This window comes from Mytilus galloprovincialis, chromosome 5 (assembly GCF_965363235.1).
Source record: "Mytilus galloprovincialis chromosome 5, xbMytGall1.hap1.1, whole genome shotgun sequence".
Classification (NCBI taxonomy): Eukaryota; Metazoa; Mollusca; class Bivalvia; order Mytilida; family Mytilidae; genus Mytilus; species Mytilus galloprovincialis.
Window position 1 is genome coordinate 63073881 of NC_134842.1, and position 22453 is coordinate 63096333.

Here is a 22453-nt window from a genome sequence, read left to right on the forward strand (position 1 = left end):
TGCACTTTGGTTAGCAAGAGGGTTTGAAATTGCGTTGATGGGTGTTTCACATGAAACTGACACATCATGTTTGAAAATCATTTTAATCTAAATCTACATAAAATGTCTATTATAATTTAAATATAAATCCTTTGGTTACAAACGCGACTTTGTACCGAACAGCTTTGGTGAAAATCCTTATCACCGACTATGTCTAATTGGTTAAGCGATGATCTTCGATCTTATACAAGGAAAGGCATGCAGTGAAATACGATTATAAAGCAAACACCACTTCACATTAGACCATATGATGAGGAATTAAGCAACCAAAAGTAATGATCGTGAGAAAAACATATGTCGTATAGAACGCTTTAAATTATCACACACACCTTACTCAAGATATCAAATGATACAACAAAATACCCTGCTATGACTAAATGTGAAACAATTCCTAATAAAAAGAATTGATGAAGTCCGTTATCAACGATAACCTCTGTCTCATGACTTAGGACAAGCACAATAAAAGAATTAGAATATGACACGGTCAATTTCAACCTTTTCCTTACCTAGGGCAGCACAGTTTAACCGTACAACTTTTAAACAAACCACGGAAATCGTATTTCCAAAACCATAACAAGATAAAAAAAATCGAACTAACATAACTCCATCTATTAAATCAAATATCAATTAGTACACATCAATGGACTAACATGACTAAGTGTACAGATATTATAAATAGTCTTAGATAGCATGTTTTCATTTTTCTGTATAGTGATCTAGACTGTTACCTTTCTTTTTATCTCGAGTTGGGGCAAAGTGTGTTAGACATTCTTTGAGAACCTAATGGATTGAATAGGGTATACAAATGTGGTCATTACTTTGTCTTCTTTGTACCCTCTGCACGCCAAGTAGCATGCAACATTTAGTTAGTGTCGCCTGTATGTTGTAAAGTCAAATTTCTGTCCCTTTCCAATATACCAATATTTCCAAGTGCATTCCAATTTTTTGCCCTCCATCCTGGTCGAACGTGATACGGTAACTACCCATTTTATTGATTTTTAAATGTTCTCGTCATGTACATGTATGAGCCAAACGCCACTGCGTGAAGGAAACAACAATTTATCAAAGACCTCTCGGCTTCTGAATTTTATGTTTGTGTGTCCCTTTACTCCTAATTAATCTTGTAAACACGTATAATCATTATTCCAATACATCATGGTAGTTTCCGTAAATCAGTACACAAAAGCTTTATAACCATTTCGGTGTCTCTCATCTATATATTTATCTGTATACCTCATGTCGATTGTAGTTATAAGAAAACTTTAACTATATTATGCTTACTTCTGTCGTTTTCCCGTAGACACGCTGAACTTTTTGGTCTGCTTTATCGCCTCTGAAAGAGATCAGCTTATAACAATGTGTAAGTATAATTCATTATATAAATTGTATTTTACAGAACTGTAATGGAACTGATCGGATTGAGGATTAAACTAATATCCAGTTACAGACCTTAACTGTTGATTTTTATTATATATGTGATGAATTTCTCGAAAATAAGAAATGCCTCAATTCAAGCTGATTGATATAAACTGCATTACATGCAAAAAAAACGAGGCGTACTGTAACTTACTTATTAGATACAGAAACCGATAAAATACAACAAAATTAAGTTAACGCAAAAAGAATGGTCAAACATCTGGAAATAAATCATTGTCGCTTTTTATCATTAATGTTTTGTTCTTACAAATGTATTTTCAAATACAACTGAAGTTTTGTGATTCGTAAAGATAAAAACACTCAGCTTAATGTATTAGATATTTCTTTTAATAAACTGTATTACGCTTAAGCTATTTTACGGAGGTATGACAAGTCAGATTTCCATGGTAATAATTCTTACAGTTTTAAAATGTTTTAGTTAATTAATTACCTTCTTTTCTATCTGAGTGTGGAACGACATTTTTTTGTTTCTTTTTCCGACGTCGACGTTTCTTTGTTGGAATACCTCCGATTTTAGAAGTTTGCTGAACATCTAAAATTGATAATAACATTTTTTCATAATTTCAATAATTGAAAATATTTTATACATTATTTATCAAAAGGCACTTCAAAATAATGCGTTGTTTCTAGTTAAAATGTAACATATATAACACCAATTGCTCTGCGTGACAACGTAAGAACAAGGAAACTGCATACTGAACAAAAAATATCTTTATTTAACTGGTATTTAGTTAAAGTCAAGAGCATCAAAATGTACTTATAAGCATTGATTGCTTCTTTTAGTCATTTTATATAGTTGTAAAGTCGTTGATCATGTACATATCTGCAGCATAAAAGTGCTGTCGCTTTATTGTCTGGTAAAATTACAACAGTGTTCATTAAACGTACAATTTAATTATCATTTGATAACAATAGGTTGATTAAAACTCAATTTCTAGGAAATAACTTTAAACAAATTTGCGTTTATATGAGAGATAGAAGTCATGTGAATAACAAATGCATTGTACCATTGTACTATCGCACTATAATCATTATAATATTTGAACTAATATTCTCATCACCAAACATTCAACTACTGGTGTGCATGCCACTATCACCACGTGTTGATTAGCCTTGTGCATACAGACGAAATGTAGAGTAAGTGTGATTTCTAAAAAAATATCAGTGCAATCTGCTTTATCTGTTCTTTGACATGTTGTAGTAATAAAACTCTTGTTGAAGCTCACACATTTGCATACTTTATTCTGACATTTGAATATTTGTATGTTGAAGAATACCGTAATAAACAAATGGTTGGCCATCACCATATTATATATTTTTTACAATATTTATTTTTTTAGGTTTTACCTCAATTGATACCTTGTATTTTACCTACACGCGTAGTTATCTTTGGAATGTTTTCTTATATAAATGATTCAGTAGCACGTAATAACAAAGAAAGATATAAAAAATATGTTATGTTAAGACAAATAATTTGTATAACTTTGTAAATAAAGGCAACAGAAGTATACCGCTGTTCAATAGTCATAAATCGAGTAAACGAAAAACAAATATAGGTCACAAACCAAAACCAAGAAAAAAAAATCAACCATAAAAAGTTAAATAGCGGAATGAAAGTAAACTGGACTGCTACAAAAACAAACTTACATAGAAACAGACTATCAGATAACAACTGCCATATTCCTAACTAGGTACAGGACATATTAAAAAAGAAAGTTTAAAGTTCATGAAGTTATGTGTATATACACATACTCACTCGTAATGGTATAACATGTTTTAAAAGCAATACACTTAGAGTTCAGAAAAAGTAGATAAAATTAAAGGATAGTTAAAATAAGAGGACACATTGCCTACACATCGAATTATTTACACAACTTTAATATATATGCATATCACAGCTTCTTATCTTACAATTTTACTCAGATAATGAATATAACTACTTTCCTAACAGACACTTCATTTACAAAACTTTCAAAATAGTATATACGTCTTTGGTACATTTTCTTAGAACTATCAAAAATATTTCCTATTTCCTATTTACCTCTTTCACAATTAGTACATCTCGTTTATTCGTATCGAAATTATTGAACACCAACCTGTATTCAATATGTACATATCCCTTGTTATCATTTTCAAAATATTTGAAAAGTTAACTATGCCCCATCAAAGCATTCTTTTAGTCGTATCCTTCAAATTGATCGCAAACCTATATCAAACATCTGCATATTATTTTTTTTTAAATACAAAATATTGACTGGAAACATCAAATTTGTCGATTCTATACTGTGCGTTATCACGAGAATGATTCATGAACCAAGTATCCAAAAAATATTAAATCTAAACTAGAACTTATTTATGTGACCTAAATGGTAATATTCTGAAATAAAAATAGCTAGGTTAAATCATACTTCAATTACTTCGTCTAAGTGTAACATTAGTCTATTTGATGCATTTATGTGTAACATAACTCGTTGACGACAAATGTGAGATTTTACAAATTCTAAATTGATCCTTGCATATACTTTAAAGGGCTATACTCACACTGACGGAATGGGTGACTCATGATTAGTCGGTATAAAGGAAATACACCATAAACCATATTCGAATGATGATTATGATGTTCATGTTCAAATATGTATTAACGTAATCATAAGTTTTAAATTCCATTTATACTCTTATATACATGTATTTCGTACTCTTATATACATTTAGTTCGAAAACAATACAATTAACCCAAAAAGGAAATGTGCAAACTCTTTAACAAAAATACAAAGCACCTAAAAAATTGCAAGTTCTTAAAAAAATGCAAAGCATCCCCGATAATTGAAAACGATACACAAGCTTGCATACTTTAGTGTATGAAATACCTTATAATAGTCTCAATCTAAGAAAGCGTCTCAACTTGCAAAAAGAGAGAATACATTTTTTCACATCGGAAGTAAAACTTAATAATCGAAGACGATTTCCCACAAGAGGCAATGTTTAATTCAATTATCAATACTTAGTAAATAAACATTATTATCATAACAAATATATCTTGTAAGATTTGCACAATTTAAAGTTAACATGTGTTATTTTGAAAAATTACAAAGATTAAGAAAAGAACTATATCTATTGATACTTTATCTTATTGATATTTTAATAGCAATTGTCGAAGAATAAATCACAAATTTGTCCATCATACCTGTGTTTATTCATTTTTTGCTTAATACTCAAGTGTTCATGATTTTCTTTAAAAAAATTAAAAAGAGAAGTTTTCAAACTTGTTACATTCCTTTTTCAATTTTGATTTCGAGTAAATCTGTTTGTATTTTTTTTTTCCGATCTATTTCTTAACATTTCAGTTTTTATGGTGTATACATGTAAACTTAAAAATAGGGTAGACTAAAACCTTGAGGAAAATACCACAGACAAATAAATTCAATCGGGCTATGACTGGTACCTTGCACTCGCTATTTACTCAATTAGTTTACCTATATTCTGCTTCTTGTCCGGTATTATCTTGTCGTTGTTCGGTTTGAATTGATCTGTTATACTGTCATTACTTTTCTCAATTTCTTTGCGTACTTCAATTTTTCTTTCTTGTCGAATTACATCAATTTTGATTTTAACTGGATTTTCGGTGATATTCCGTTGTTCATTTGTTTTATCTGCAAATTTCTTTACATCTGAAGTACAGAATTTTTGATATCTCAATTCTTTTCAATTTGGGACCATGAATTTTGTTTACAAAAAAGCTCTTAGTGTACCTGATGAAGTTATTGTGCCCCTCTACTCGCCGACTTGTTTCTTTATTATTATGAGGCTGACTTCATGCAGGAACTTCTTAGGAAGAAAGATAAGAAGTTAGCAATATCATTTAACTCTACTTTCCGCTATATAGATGATGTTCTTTCACTAAACAATTCAAAATTTGGTGACTATGTGGAACTCATCTATCCAATCGAACTAGAGATAAAGATACTACAGATACAGTTAAGTCGGCTTCATATCTTGACTTACATCTAGAAATTGACAATGAGGGTCGGTTGAAAACAAAACTTTACGACAAAAGAGATGATTTCAGCTTTCCAATTGTGAACTTTCCATTTCTAAGTAGCAACATTCCAGCAGCACCTGCATACGGGGTATATATCTCCCAATTGATACGATATTCCCGTGCTTGCATTTCCTATCATGATTTTCTTGATAGAGGTTTGCTGCTCACAAGGAAGCTATTAAACCAAGAGTTCCAAATGGTGAAGTTGAAATCATCCCTTCGTAAATTCTACGGACGCCATCACGAGTTGGTTGACCGTTATGGAATAACCGTTTCACAAGTGATATCGGATATGTTCCTTACGTCGTAACTACAATCCCCTTCCCTTTCATGAATATGACCTACCGAATTAGACTATTTACCGGATTTGTAATCACTTAAGCAACACGACGGGTGCCACATGTGGAGCAGGATCTGCTTACCCTTCCGGAGCACCTGAGATCACCCCTAGTTTTTGGTGGGGTTCGTGTTGTTTATTCTTTAGTTTTCTATGTTGTGTCGTGTGTACTACTGTTTTTCTGTTTGTCTTTTTTATTTTTAGCCATGGCGTTGTCAGTTTGTTTTAGATTTATGAGTTTGACTGTCCCTTTTGGTATCTTTCGTCCCTCTTTTATCCTGGAAGCACATTCATGTACCTTGCGCATGAAAATCGGATTCATATTCTTTGCTACCAATGAGTATGCATGGCTGCTGGTAAAATATGCGTCAGTTTAGTATCATTTGCGTTTCTGTGCATCCACTATTTACGGTTTGTCTTAATTTCATGGTCTTATCAATGAAGCTGTACTAAATGCACGATTGAATGGCTTTAGACAAAAGTTCCCTTTGACATTTTTGACCTAACCTTTCATGTAATTTTTGTTTTGTTTTTATTCTCTTTTTTACTCATTTTTTTTTTACTGAATACCGAGTCGCATGGCTACTAGTGTGTAGTTTTTAGGTGAGTTGTGTCAAATAGCAGATAATCATAAGTTTTAACATAAAAAAAAATATCCTCTATTTAAAAAAAAAAATACTTACATTTCAAATCCATGAATTCGCTCGACTGAGATATTTCATTATCGCTTGATGTATCTGGATATATTATAATGTTGCTATTTTCTTTACTGAAAAAGCGAGTTTTTTATTTATTTTAAAGAAATTAATAGTTTAAAAAATGTTTGGCAAGTATAACTTGAATTTATTTATTTTTTTCTAAATGGCCATTAAAGTTTACGAACATGTGTTGTTTCATAGCTTCATACACGTTTTTTTTTATGTTTTTACAACATTATGGCATATTTTCGAGAATTAAACCAAAATTTATGAATGCATAGAGATGATTTGAAACTAGGTTAATCAAAACTTTAGTTATTATTGTTACAATTCATGCAATTCTAAAATGAATATGACGGATATTGTTAACACAAACAAAAGTTCTGTAGATAATATTTCTTTTCACATTTTTTTTCAGATGAAATTCAATCATTTTGATTAATGGTATAAACGATTCAAATTCTTACAGATGCATAAAAAAGAAAATATACAATAGTGTTTTAAACAGTAATGATTACATTGAAAAACTATAATATTGTTTGTTTGTTTTATACTTCATGAATAAAGGCAACAGTAGTATACCGCTGTTCAAACTCATTAATCCATGGACAAAAAACAAAATCGGGGTAACAAACTAAAACTGAGGGAAACGCATAAATATAAGAGGAGAACAACGACACAACACTACAATGTAACTAACACACACAGAAACGGACCAAGCATCAGACAAAATCCCACGAGAATAACAAATATAACATCAAAACCAAATACATGAATTTGGGATAGACAAATACCGTGACACGTCTTATCGCAATGTCAATTTACACTCAAAAATAAGAGAAAACAAACGACGCAACGTTAAATTGTAACACACAAAGAAACGAACTATAATATAACAATGGCCATATTCCTGACTTGGTACAGGACATTTTTAAAGGAAAAAATGGTGGATTGAACCTGGTTTTGTGGCATGCCAAACCTCGCACTTTAATGGCAATGTTAAATATAACATAGAAATGACAACATAATATTACAGGACTACAATACAAATAAAAAGGAAAACGTATTAGAAATACGAATTAGAAAACATGTAATAGACACCATAAATTAAAGGAATAGGTCCGGTAAGGACGGATTTCGGCCTCAAATTTCAGGTTCATCTAACGAAAGATTTTGACCACTTTTTAAACACTTTAGTGTCTATTTCATTTGAATCAATTAGTTTATGTGAACGATTTTAACTGATTTAATCATTAAAAACGCTCCGATTCAAGCTCAAATATGAAAAATCTACCAAATATGCCGAAAAATGTCACTTTTCAGATGGTTTTTGTCAAAAATGAAAGTGGCCGCATCCGTGTTCATCCTCAACCTTTATATATGTTACGTATTATCATAAAATACCACTTACATTTTAATATTAAGGATGAACACGAATGCGGCCACTTTCGTTTTACAAGAAAACCGTCTAAAATTTAACTAAAATGGTAAAAATTGTGAAGATTTCAATAATTTTGCATGACGTAATGGTGCTAGAAGCCGATATACGTGCATTTTAGTGTCAAAAACAGCCCATATTTATGTAGCAGATGCATTTTACTGTCCAATTAAGAACTAAAAGTTTACATTTTAACGATTTTTTAAAACTGCTATATTCTGGGGCCAAAAAGGGGTCTTACTGGGCCGACTTGGTACAAGAAATTTTATGAAAAAAATGGTAGGTTGAACCTGGTTTTGTGGCTAGCCCAAACCTCCCGCTTCTATGGCAATGTTAAATATAACATTGAAATGACAAGATTACATGACAGAACTATAATACAAATAAATGGAAGAACATACAGTACAGAGAAACACTCAAATAAACAATACAATAGAACGCAACCACAAGATAATAGTAATTAGAGATAATCATCAGTGACGCTTCGATAAAAAAAAAAAAAAAAAGAAAGCCAACCCTTTTTCCATAACTCCTTTATAGTGTGTTCTTTTATGTCGTATTGTTACACCAATGACTCAGGTTAAGGTGAAGGTTGGTGCCAGATACAACGTTCTAACCTGCTGCTTTTGTTTGCACCTGTCTTATGTCAAGAACCTGATGTTCAGTGATCGTCTTTAATTGATGTGGTTTATAGGTGTTTCTCGTCACCAATTTTTTTTATGCAGATTAGACCAATGGTTCTCCTGTTTAAATGGTTTTACACTTATGATAGTCATTTTACTGGTCCTTTGTAGCTTGTTGTTTCGTGTTAGCTAAGGATTCGTTTTGAATTTCGTACTTTGACCTATAATGGTTTACTTTTACGAATAGAGTTATTTAATAGGCGCTCATACCACATCTTCTTATATCTATGTATTGTAATATACATCTTTTAGAATAATATTACTGTATGTGTAGCACAGTTTATTTTATTACGTTATACTTTTAGTTTATATTACCTTCTTAAAGAGTCTACATCTAGTGGCATGATGTCGCCATGTTCCGAAAGTGATTTTTCTACTACTTTCACCATTCTTAAAAAATAAATCATTATTTATTTTTTCTAATCAATCTTAATGTAATAATTCATGATTCAAACGCAATGTCAAGATTTTGTTAAATAAAAAAACTACCACACATGTTGAAAAGAATAAATAAAACACAATATTGATTACTTGATCGCTAATGATATCAAAATGGACAGGGTAAAACATAAGACAAGTGACTAATCAGATAAGATAAAAAGGATCACGCTCTTTGAATACAACGAAACCAATTAGGCAGCTGTTAATGGGTTACGTAGTTTACCCTCACAAGGGCCAATATACTGCTTTTTTCTATCTAACTTTAACTATCTCTCATGTGGTAACATCAATTTAAAGTTTGGATAACTTTACAGATCTAACTACTACATTGACGGTCATTTATCTAAAAGAGAAGCGAAAGATACCAGAGGGACATTTTAACTCATAAGTCTAAAAAAACTGTCAACGCCATGGCTCGAAAAGAAAAAAAGACCAACTGATTAACAATAGTACAGGAAAAACAACATAGAAAACTAGAGACTGAGCAACACGAACCCAGCAAAATATTAGGGGGTTTTCAGATGCTTGGAAAGGGAAAATATCCTGCTCCATATGCGGCAGCCGTTTTGTAGCTCACGTTAGTACGAACCCAGGAATAAGTCTAGAATATCTATCAACTGTGAGATATATACCCCTAATGAATGCAGGCGCTGCTGGAACATTGCTACATAACAATGGAAAGTTCGACATTGGGAAAATAAAATCATCGAATTTGTCGTACAATTTTGTTTAACTATGCAGGAAATAATTTAATATTTAGAAATACATAAAGGAATATAGACAGATTACATTAGCAAAATGAAAGACAAGAATGCAAAACATTTACCATAGCACAATAACACAAATTTGCAAACATACATTAATGTTTGACACTGGACTTCGGGTAACAACAGGCAGCTATCAGGTTATCTCTTTTGTAAGTTTTTCCGCACAAATAATGATTGAACACAATGCATAATAACTTGATATACATTTTATACGAAAAATCCTGTACCAAATCAGGAATATAAATTAAGGCAACAGTAGTATACCGCTGTTCAAAACTCATATATACTATGGACAAAAAACAAAATCGGGGTAACAAACTAAAACTGAGGGACACGCATTAAATATAAGAGGAGAAAACGACACAACATTGAAATGTAACACACACAGAAACGAACTAAGCATTAGACACAATCCTATGAGAATAATAAATATAACATCAAAACCAAATACATGAATTTGGGATAGATAAGTTCCGTGACGTCTTATAGTAATGTGAAATCACACTCAAAAATAAGAGAAAACAAACAGCACAACGGAAACACAACGTTAAAATGTAACACACACAGAAACGAACTATAATAAAGCAATGGCCATATTCCTGACTTCGTACAGGACATTTTTAAAGGAAAAAATGGTTGGTTGAACCTGGTTTTGTGGCATGCCAAACCTCCCTCTTTTATGACCATGTGAAATATAACATTAAAGTGACAACACAACATTACAGGACTACAATATAAATAAATAGGAGAACGTAATTGACAAAGAAACACACGAATAATAGCTAATAAAAGGCAACAAGTTTAAAATTTAAATTAACAGTTACTTTTAATTCGTTATATGTGTTTGCGTCTTTGATTTTTGCCATTTGAATAAGGACTTTCATTTTTGAAGACTTCTCGGAGTTCGGTATTTTTGTTCTTTTACTTTTTGCTTCATAAAACTGAGCATATTGAAAACTTGAGATTGGACTAATGTCAACTAAAATATTAAACCGCAGGTCTTATTTCTATAACAAATTATTGTTAACTTCCAAAATCTACAGTTCTGCATTTATGGTTTTCATATTTCTAAACACAGACTTAAATGTCTGGAAAATGTCAGAAGATAAATAAATATCCAGTGAAAACAAAGTCAAAAGAAGTCAATAAACCACATTTGAAAATAGATTGTTTTTATACTAAATTTTATTTGTTTTACTAAAATTAGTTTATTTTTAATATTCAATCAAGTGCCTTATATGTCTCTAATGAGTAAGCATGTTTGCTTACAGCCTACTGTCTAGATTCGAGTGTATTCAACATCGATCAAATATCATTGTCAAAATACTTACTTTTACTTTCGTTCTCTGTCTCAGAATATGAAACGAAAATGGCTACCCGACTAATGTACTACTCTGACGTACAAATATACTATGATAATGTACTATAAATAGAATATAAAGAAGGGTAGATAACACATCTAAAAAATTGAAACAAATAGGTTGACTGTTCTTAAGATTTGATGTGAGTTTGTATAAAAGATTCGAGGGAAAAACATATCTTTATAACAGGTTAACCTAATTATAAGATTTTATAATTAAATGAATGTTCTTTATTAACTTTCTATGATTTTCAATATTTTGTTTTGGTTTATTTTTACCTTTTTCCTGACCTACATTTTGACATTTAATAGGTCGGGTGCACGGCTTTAAACGAATATGTATTAATTTGCAATCTAAAGATTTCTGCATTAAACATGTTTGTTTACATGAAACACCAAAACATTTATCTGGGCAATTGACAAATCAACTGAATGGGTTGTATTGCATAATGGACCACTTCATATGTATACACTTAGTTTACAGAAAAATTCGTTACTAATGTCATACAATTCACATTCCCACAGATACACAAAATTGACAAATCATATGAAATTTTCTTCCTTTTGCATTGAAAGATCACGAAGCAAAGTGTTTGTTCTATGCTCAGATTAATGAATACATGTTTATATCTTAAAAACTGTGTTTGAAATAACAGAAGCATAAAGCCAGTACCTATTATGTAAGAAACTTAAAGACTTCATGCATTTTTCACGAGATAGCCACCGAACGATTAAAAAAAACCTAAGAACAAAAGATGTGAATCTATTTATACTTTCAAAAACGGGAGGCGCTTTTTGACATGTTTAATACTAGCTTGAGTATCAAAATTCAGAAAAAAAGGGCATTTCTAAAGAATGTATCAATATATTTATATTTTAACTCATCCGAAGAACATCTGATAAATATCCTGAACATATTTTTGTCATTTTATCAAATATATTGGACTATTATCTGAAAAGTCAGTAGTAACATTATTTCCTGTGAAATTTGGGTAAATTGGTAAAAAGTAAAAAAAAAAAGAAATTGGTACAAAAAAAAAATCACATTTGATATCTATTTAGAAAAAAAAAGTCACAAGATAATTAAACTTCCCTTGATTATATTGCTAAACAGACAATTAAAGTTCCATGAAGATGTCAACTTTACATGAATTAAGAAAATGACAAACAACACAAACAGCTGGCAAATCGAAAATTCACTTTTCCTATCACTTGTCCTTTATCCTGATATGATATAGATTTGTAAAAATCAACCCAAAAAAGAAATTGTTGATCTGTATAAACACGTTGGAAAATATTCTACTGCGTTTTTGAAGGTTAAATATTAGAGAAGAAACAATCGATTACTATTTCACGCATTAACAAAAATCTTTTCAAAACAAAAGAAATCACAGGGTGCAGTTTTTAAACTTGATTCAAAAAAATATTTTGTTCTTTTGTTCTAACATTTGATTTTTATGGTTTTATGTCGTTCCCCCTTTTTGTTAGTTGTTATCATATATTATATTTTAAACCAATATTTCATAATCAAATGTCTATCAACATGTACTATTGTCACTGACATATTTAACTATTTCAAAATTCTTTAACTTTAGGTACATGTGTTTACTTACAATGCACTATTTCAATTTAGTTTAATATAATCTCTTCTTTTCTTATAAATATCTCAATAACATTTTAAATGCATAAGTTCTGTCAAAACATTAACAAAAAATTTACCTTAGAATCAATGTAATCTTTTATCTTTTTAAGTGTACCACAAAATGCAATCAGTAATTATCTTGACTGGAAATTTAACTGTTAGTAATACCTTGTATATAATTCACGCCACAAGTGGTATATGGGTCATTGTTTACACACTTCTTAATGACACTATTTCTCAGAGAATGGCACAGCAAGCACTGCAGTATTATACTGTGTAATACATTTTTCCTTATAATGAATTTAAAAGAAACTTAACGTGTAATTTGTTTATAAATCAGAGATATGTTGATGTCACATTTCTAGGGAGTGTCGTACAGCTTATCTTGCTATCTTTTTACAGATAATATTAGAAATTATGATATGACGCGAATGTGTTGCTTTGTAAACAACATAGTTGTAAATTTATCGATAAATCTATACGCAGACTCAGAGATATACATAATAATGGATGTTAAAATATTCCTCCCAAGTAAATCCACATGTATCGTAAACCATGGCCATGAACAAACGCTACGTCGATGTCGTTGTGTTGAAAAATTATAATTGAAACAAACACTTCAAAACCTGTATTCTCTTTTTGATGCAAAACAATAAGAATCGATGCATTCTGTTGCTGTTGTTTCCTGGCAGTTCTAGTAATGATGTGTAAACTGTATAAATACTATTCAAGTCTTTCGTTTTTTATTCGATAAAAGTTCTTAATTTTCTTTTCACGGCGTAACGGTGAAAAAAGTTAACTAGATGCCGTGCATATTCAGGGTAGGATCAAGTCATATTCCTGACTTTGAGCGGCATCATACCTGATTTTATTAGCTAGTTAAACCTCTAAAATTCTCCATTCGACTTAAGATATTTTTCTATACACTATGTCAATCTAAACACCGTCCAAATGAATAACAGTTGTCGGAAAATTTGAGAGAAACAATTAAAATAAAAAACAAATTATGTATACAGTAAAAACTGTGTAAAACACTTATGGTCTAGTTCTCGATGTAACATCTCCTTTTCCAAATTTATAGAACTAAGATGATCATCTTTAGACTGTTGGAAAAATGTGTCCAGCTAAGTTGACTTTAAAACAAGTTGTGTGTGCGTTATGTATGTCGGTTTAGTACATTTCACTTCGTGTTTTTGTGTTGAATTTCATCGGGTAAGAGAAATGCTAAACTTTAATGTCAATTTAAACCCGCAAAGTGGAAAGGAATAATTTCAGTTGTAAGAACTTGTTTCCCAATCCACTATAAACAAATATGTTTAAACTAAACTAATGATATTACTAAACCTGAGAAAAATACAAAATCAACTCAAAAAAATAAACATTAGACTTTGTGTAAAATGCTAAGGACATACATGTATAACACTAAGTACGTATATGTACCAAATACCAAGCGCTTATATATTTTTTTTGTTGTAAATATGTTGAAAATGCTTTATCACGACATTATAGCTAGTGTCACTGGCAATGTATTTGTTTGGTCCTTGTTTGATGCATGACTGTACTATTTGTGAGTATTGCTTTGGTCCGAGTGAACAGAGCACCATATATGGCAGTTGCTGTTATTTTTTCGTACTTCATCACACAGTGGCAAATAATGCTCAGGCCTTTGCCAACAATTGAAAACCGTGCTTTTGTTCACATTTTTTTGTCTTTGGATAGTTTTGTCATTGACAATCATGAACATTTCAAATTCCACCAGTGAGGGCAGGGAGAGCAGGATAAAGGCATGGTAAATGAATAGTATGCCCAGGTTGAGAATTGAATAAAATACACAATATTGCAGAAGATTTATAGGCCCTGGTGGTTATAGTAATTTTCGGTCTACAAACTATACGATAAGGGTTTTGCTTCATGCCATTCTTAAAGAAATGTCTTACATTGATTTGTTTACATATTTGGTTTACTTCGATAGTTATCGTCAGGTATACTCACCGGATCAGAATCTCGTTGAAATGTATTTTTTCAAAATTTTAAACTGTCATAAATCAAGAAAGGCACTTGTTAGACAAACCTTAAATTATCCGTGATTAAAGCAATTCAGGAAATAAACCAAACTGAAACAATGGATTTTATAAACATACCGGATATTTCAATGTTAAGATGCTGTTTTTGTTTTATTGTAACAGTGAGTAGTTATGGTATCTATTTTGTAGTCCTATGAGTTCATTAATAAAATTAAATCAATACTATGATTGTTGTCTTTAAGTTATTGGCCAATGAAATCGATCGATACATTTATATTTGCTGTAATAAAAAAAACTACATTGTTACGAGAGGTTGGGCAAACGATAAACAGTTGAGTGTAAACCAGCAAAAAGAAAAAGAATGAAGTAGAAGGGGAACTTGTTAGAAGCAGCATTCAACTAACCATATCTGTTCAGGTGTATATCATTATAACTTATCCAGTCTTTGAATTGTTAACAATTTGCTGAAGGATATTAAAGATTACCTATTTGTCGAGTTTAGTGATTGGATAATAATACAGAGATGTCTGTATATATTCAGGAAATTGCTGGGGTATGCATGACGTTTTTAACTCCGATTGGAACCTCAACAACGTCATTATAATGAACCTTACTATCTGACGTAGTCTCAATCTATACAGAATACTTAAAGAACATCCGAGGCTTATAGAGGGGAAAAATAACGTGTATCCGTCAATAAGATAATCATTCAAAATCAATCGATTTAAACATCAAATACTTAATTACTGTCTTGAATTATAATTTAAAATTGTTGAATACTCAGTAGAATTATTTTTACACAAAAATACAAAATCCTGTGCGTATGTAGAAGATCTATATTCTGCATGGTGATTTTTTAACATATATCTTGTATTAGGAAAAACATAAAGGCAGAGTATTCTATAATTCATTTGTTAATCAGGTTTTATACAGAGTAAATAATTCGACATTCCCGGCTTAGGACGAGTATCCTCTTTGGCTCAGGGCATTTAAAATCTAAGCAAAACATATCCTGTTTAAGACCCAAAAAGCATATAATATATTTCACATTTTCTCAAAAAAAAAGTGTCTAAAATGAAAAACGAGATGTAAGATTGTTCTTTAATGTAGACAACTTGTGGAAGCCAGAGTGATATTGAATGTTAAATACTATTATATTAAACTGATCAATATTTTGGTGATTTTGAATCTGTTCACAGTTTTGATTTTTCTACCCTATATAACACTTTGCCTCATATCATTTTTGAGAAAAAATCTAAATAAATTGGCATTTAAAAAGTCAGAATGCGAATATTTATGTTCAAACTCTTGTAGGTCATTTTGTAGCAAAAAACAAAAGAAATATCATGTCAATTGGACAATGCTTTGATACTATATCTGCCCTTAAATTTTTAAAAAGATAACATTTTTTTTCGCTTTGGACATTCCATATATCGTCAAGTTATCGGAATTCCAATAGGGACTAACTATGCACCACTTATTGAGGACCTGTTTTTGTATGATTGTTATGATTTACTAAAATCAGCAAAGACCCATCGAAACAACATTTGATACAAACGTTTAACAATACTTTTAGTTATTTGGATGATATATTGGCTCTCAATAATGACGACTTTATCTTGTTGAACTAACTTATAATAAAGCTGATACTAACAATGACCACAGTCTTTTCCTCGATCTTGATATCTATATCATTAAGGGGAAGCTTAAAAAAAATGTATGATAAAAGAGATGATTTTTCATTTCCTACCGTTAATAATCCATTTTTAGATGGTGACGTTCCCTTGTCACCATCTTATGGTGTTTACATATCAAAACTCGTACGATTCGCTCGTGTATGTAACAACGTACTATATTTTAGCGATAGAAATTCATGTATTACTGAAGAAATATTACACCAGGGTTTCCGTTATCACAAACTAATCAAAACATTTACTAAATTTTATCATCGGTACAAGGACACCATTCGTTAATTTAACTCAAAATGAAGACATCTTATCCACTCAGGTATTTCACATCTAATTTTTAATGGTAATATTCTTTACAAAGCACAAAAGTGTCAGTATTCACCTCAAAAGCTAACAAAACCTTTAAACAGACTTATTAAGAAGGGTATTGTAACGATACTGTAGTCAGGTCATTGAATATTGCATATTTTGGCTTTAACATTGATTCACTTATAGGGTCTTTGCATTGGAATTAAACATATTTATTCTTGTTTAGTTTCCTTTGATATCTACTCTGATATCTGACTCGGACTTCTCTCAAACTAAGTTACTATGCGTATTGTTGTGCATTTGTCTTTCTACATTGGCTAGAGGTATAGGGGAGGATTGAGATCTCAAAAAACATGTTTAACCCCGCCGCATTTTTACGCTTGTCCTAAGTCAGGAGCCTCTGGCCTTTGTTAGTCTTGTATGATTTTCAATTTTTGTTTCTTGGGTATAATTCGGAGATAAGTTTGACGTCTATTATCACTGAACTAAAAACATATTTCTGAAGGCCCAGCTGACATACTCCTCCGGGTGCGGGAATTTCTCGCTGCATTGAAGGCCTATTGATAGCCTTCGGCTCTTGTCTGTTCTAATGTCGGGTTGTTGTCCCTTTGACACTCCATTTCCATTCTCAATTTTATTTAATTCAAAACTTGTGTAATATAAATGCAATTTTATTTTGCTGTATAGAAATGTGAAGTACAGTACATGGGAAAAGGGGGAAGGGGATTATAAAAACAGAATGTCAAAAAGGAACCAGTTAATCATTCCATCCTTCACATTATATAACTTATTTAGCAGAAATTGCCAATAAGATATGTAGGTCGATATAGAATATTTACATGGAGAAGGTTCTGAATCCTCGATTTAATTCGCAAACACTTGCAGAGACCATATCACAAAGTAGTCCCAGTAAACACACGACGTACTCCCGACGTCGGTTAATGGTCGTCTGAACGTCATGTCGTGAGTTTACGTCGTACCAACGTTGTGGGAACGTAAAAATCCAACGTTGGATGCAGACGTACAGACGACGTTATGAAATTACGTCGGATTCACGTAAATTTAGTACCTTGTCAGGACGTTACATTTTATTATGTTGTGACAACGTGCTTATAACTGTCATAATCCGACGTAACAAAATGTTACGTCGTATCGACATTATAAGAACGTAGTGAATACATTGTAAAAATCTGGTTTTATGGGACGAATTTTTGGGGTATGTCATAATGAGTATTCCTGGATATATCAATCATTCACCTTCACTAGAATATATTTACGATTTTTTCGATTTAAAAAAAAAATCCCCCTTTTTTCCCGCAGACATAATTTGCATCAAGATGTCAAAGAAAATATTACAAATCCAATTTTAATGTTCTAATATATTTATTTTATATGAATATTTATTGTTTATTATATCATTAAAATTTTGTCATCATTTATCACTTGGATTTCATAATCGTTTTTCACGACTTGATTAGTGTAACGTTCAGCAGTACTCGGGTTTTACCGCTGCATCCTATGAAAAGTCTGAGCATGCGCACTTTTGCCGCTTGATTTTTGAAAACAGTGAGGAATTGGCAGTGGAAATTTAGCTTGTTGATCCAGATTCCAGAACAAAGAAAAAGGTAAAATAATGATTGCACATTACACCAAATAGGTTCTCCATGATAAAAACAAGTTTGATTGATGAAAATAAAACAGCTGTTACCGTGTTGGGCGCCTCTTTCAAGTCGGTTATACGTGATCGTGTTGAAATATGATACTTTTTCTTATACTGTCAATATATTGCACTGATACAAGATATTTTAGCCATGATGTGTGTTATTTGAATCCATTTATCAAATTTCTTGATTACCTTGTGTTGTTTCTGAAGATATATGCAATTAAAAATAAGTAAAAACTGTAGAAAGTAAAAAAAAGGGGGAGGGGTGCACAGCCACAAGTACTTGTTTTCTATCTGTGACAAGAGCTACTATCCCTATATATTAAGGCTACAAGTGTCTGCTCTGTTATTTTTTGATAATCATTGAAGCATAAAAGTCTTATCCATGTTATCAATATCAGAAAATGTGAAGCTAAACATCTCAGCACTTTAGATATTTGGGTCCATTACAAACTCCGCACCAGTGGCGGATCCAGGGGGGGGGGGTTCCGGGGGTGCGCACCCCCCTTTATTTTTGCCGATCAATGCATTTGTATCGGGACATATGTTTTGCATACCCCCTTTGCCCTGGGTGCCCTGGGTTAGCACCCCCCCCCCCTTTCGAAAATTCTGCATCCGCCCCTGCGCACATTTCAAACTTGGCATATTACCAACCCGGCCTATTAATGATGATGCTGCATATATCACTGGGGGTCGTCGCTAACATGCATGAAATATTTACCACTGGATGTTGAGCAACAAACGATCAATCATTGTATCACTGGGTCTGACATGGAAATAGACAATTGTGCCAATAAAGATGTTGTAAAATATAGGCGTCACAGAAAAAAATTAAGATAGCCATCACGGTTGTCGTAATAGGATTAGGTCGTTGTAGGAAGGCGTCCCAGAAAAAAATAAAAAAACAGCCTTCCAAGTCTTGAAAGTGTCATAATGATTTAGACTAGGATCTAGCCTTGAAAGTTGGGTAAAATTTTCTTGTTTTCAGGGTAAAACCCAGTTTACAGGTGTTAAAACAGTACATAGGGACATCTTTTTTGCTGTACAATTTATAATATGAAATCTGCATGTTTATCAATGACGAGCTACATGTACAATCACTAAATATGTGACCAGAAACCATGTTGTAATCAATCATAAAACATATGAATTTTGGAATGCATTTAAATTTGTCACTTTGTTCTCTTAAAGATTTGTTGGACTAACATTTTTTTTTATATAAATAAGGCGGTGAATTTTCTCGTTTGAATTGTTTCACATTGTCATTTCGGGCCTTTCATAGCTGGCTATGCGGTATGGGCTTTGCTCATTGTTGAAGGCAGTACGGTTACCTATAAATGTTAATTTCTGTGTCATTTTGGTCTCTTGTAAAGAGTTATCTCATTGGCAATCATACCACATCTTCTTTTTTATATGAAACAGACAGAAGAATATAAAAGATAATTGAACGTATTTTTAATTTTTTTTCCAGAGTCTTGTATATAAATCCACAGATCAAATGTGTCTGAGGTTGAGGAAATCATTGCAGTAACCATGTAACAGTTAAGCATGCACCAGCTCAAGAATTTGGACCAAGATTTTAAAAAGGTAACATCAGTTGATCAGCTCTTTTTCTGTCCTCCTTAACTGAGTGATATAGTTTAACTCTTGTACTGTACTTACATACATGTACATTGAACTCAAAATTGGATTTTGTTATCTAACGTTTGCCTAAACCACATGTTATGCAACCAATACACAACGCTTATTATCATAAAACGCAGAGTTTGAATTTGGAGAGCATCTGCTTTACTGTTCTCTAGATATGTCCTTTAAATTAAGTTTGATAAGATCATTTGTGGCTCATGGACACATTCTTCTTATATTAATTTTATTTATGAAATTATAATTTGTTGATTTTATAGATTGCGTTCATTGGCATATGCTATGAGGTCTTGTTGTATCGATGTACATGCTAAATTTATTAAGGTAGAATCCTTTGCATATCTAAATTAATTGAAAAATGACAATATTGTGAAACCATCCCTTTATTAATTATTTGGACTCATTATTATTTGTAGAATAACCACTGGTTGCTCCAGAAAATATTATGTCCCCTCTCCCCCAGGGAAAGCTCTTTTCTTAAATTTTATTTGGGGGTGGTTGTGTATGAAATACCAAAATGCAAAGGAAGTGTTGTTCTTATTAATTTTTAATTCTGTCGGTGCTGGGATTTTTTTTTTTAAAAGGGCTTAGGGCTGTCCCTTAGGGGCGGACATAGTTTTTTCTGGAACAGACATAATTTCATTAACACATGTTCAATTTAACAACAAATTTATTTTTTAAATAAGAACGAAGGTTAATCATAAGTTATGAATAATTATATACTGTTGAAATTGTGTTAAATTTCTAACATACATCATCAAAATGTGTATAATTGGCAAAGATACAAACATCTCAGTAACAACATAACATAATTATGAATCTGCAGTTTATTATAGGACCAGCAATAGAAAAAATATTGATTATGTGTAAACACAGGATAATTTTTAAGAACTGCTGTTATTCATAAGTTGGGATCAATTTATTTTTTTGTATTTTATAATTTATGATTTTTTTTTCAGAGATCTGAAACCAACACAAGACCAGCTGGGTCAATATTCCTAATGCACCTTCAAATGAGGAACTAATGCGCCATCAAATGAGGAACACAAAAGTTGTGTGTAAACAAAAATTGTCTCTGTAGTGATATTGAACATGTATGTTTCATTTTTAACAAGTGACTGAGCTTTACCATTTGTGTTGATCTGGAAAGTAGAGGATCATAGTATAAATATGTAAAAACTATGGAGTTTTTTAATGTATTCAAAGTTTTAAATTTTCAAAGAAATTGTTGTGTGAAAAAAAATCGCACTTCGTATTCCGAAAATTTAACCACATATATGTGAAAATGTCTTAGCTTCGAAACAAGCCATCCTACATATCCAGTGTACTATATTGACTGAGCTAGAGTAGAAAACATTACCAATACCAACTACGTGTATGCAGAAACAATTGTGCAAATTGCCCAGCTGATTAGAGGGCAGAAAACCAACATTTGAAATGACATGTACAATGTATACAACCAACACAAGACTAAAATTTGGAATAAAAATTAAAAATTCAGAAACAAACTATTATTTTTTTTATTGGTTCATGTAGCTACATGTACATTGTAAGAAAAAAGAAGTCTAAACTGTTGGATAGGTTTTGGTCTCTTGTGGACAGTTGTCTCATTGGCAATCATACCACATCTTTTTTTTATACTCTCTCTAGTTGGTCAAAGGAAAAAAGCAATAGTTAGTTGAATTGAATTTCAGGTATTTTCTTCATTTGGGATATTTTTAGAAGTGTGTATGAATTGTGTAGAATATATATATTTATAAATTAGACAGTCAGATTTTGGGCCGATTTTCCTAGCTTGTAATCGTGTAGTGAATCCAGCTGAATGCATTTTCAGTAAATATTAAGGTAAATATGGTAGTTTGTTGTAGTTCTGAATAATTCATTAAAAATGGTTTTCCGTCGTCAAAGTGAAACCTTCATTCTAGAATTTCCGCCATCATAGTGAAATCTGAGTTCTAGGCCACTGAAACACTAAACATTCAGAATTTGAAGCACTTACCAAGATGTCATGTTGAAGGCTGTACATGTACCTATAATTGCTAACATCATCAATATTTGATTTTAGGATAGAGGGTTGTCTTATTGGCCATCATACAAAATTTCTTTTTTTGAAAAGTATTATGTGTTAAAAGAAAGAAAAGTTGCAAATTTGTTAAATGGAAATGTGTAATTCTTGTACTTCAGTATTGCAAAAGTTAAAAACTTAAGACTTTATAAACCTTAAACAACTATTTTTGGGAAAAC

The 22453-nt window shown here is 31.6% G+C and overlaps 1 protein-coding gene and 1 long non-coding RNA gene across 3 annotated transcripts; one reads left to right on the forward strand and one right to left on the reverse strand.

Annotated features, from left to right (window-relative positions):
• Positions 1-1898: 1898 nt before the first annotated feature.
• LOC143074101 (uncharacterized) lies at positions 1899-11269 on the reverse strand. Its single transcript, XM_076249649.1, has 5 exons — positions 11211-11269; positions 8987-9061; positions 6536-6621; positions 4950-5144; positions 1899-2008 (listed from the first exon to the last, which is right to left on the reverse strand). The coding sequence occupies exons 2-5, from the start codon at positions 9058-9060 to the stop codon at positions 1899-1901; spliced, it is 465 nt and encodes a 154-aa protein (XP_076105764.1). The 5' UTR covers position 9061; positions 11211-11269.
• A 7132-nt stretch (positions 11270-18401) lies between these two features.
• LOC143076228 (uncharacterized) lies at positions 18402-21717 on the forward strand. 2 transcript variants are annotated; one of them, XR_012978571.1, is made up of 3 exons: positions 18402-18527; positions 20037-20152; positions 21169-21717. It is a non-coding gene; the product is annotated as an uncharacterized LOC143076228 (long non-coding RNA). The 2 variants fall into 2 exon arrangements; XR_012978570.1 differs by lacking the exon at positions 18402-18527 and having other exon boundaries at positions 19711-20152.
• Positions 21718-22453: the final 736 nt, after the last annotated feature.

Bases quoted from the DNA above. Each gene is read 5' to 3' on its own strand.
- LOC143074101 (XM_076249649.1), bottom strand. From the start codon at position 9,060: ATGGTGAAAGTAGTAGAAAAATCACTTTCGGAACATGGCGACATCATG. The intron at 6,622-8,986 runs GTAATATAAACT...TCGCTTTTTCAG, and splicing joins GATGTAGACTCTTTAAGAAG to TAAAGAAAATAGCAACATTA. The intron at 5,145-6,535 runs GTAAGTATTTTT...TCTGTACTTCAG, and splicing joins CGAATTCATGGATTTGAAAT to ATGTAAAGAAATTTGCAGAT.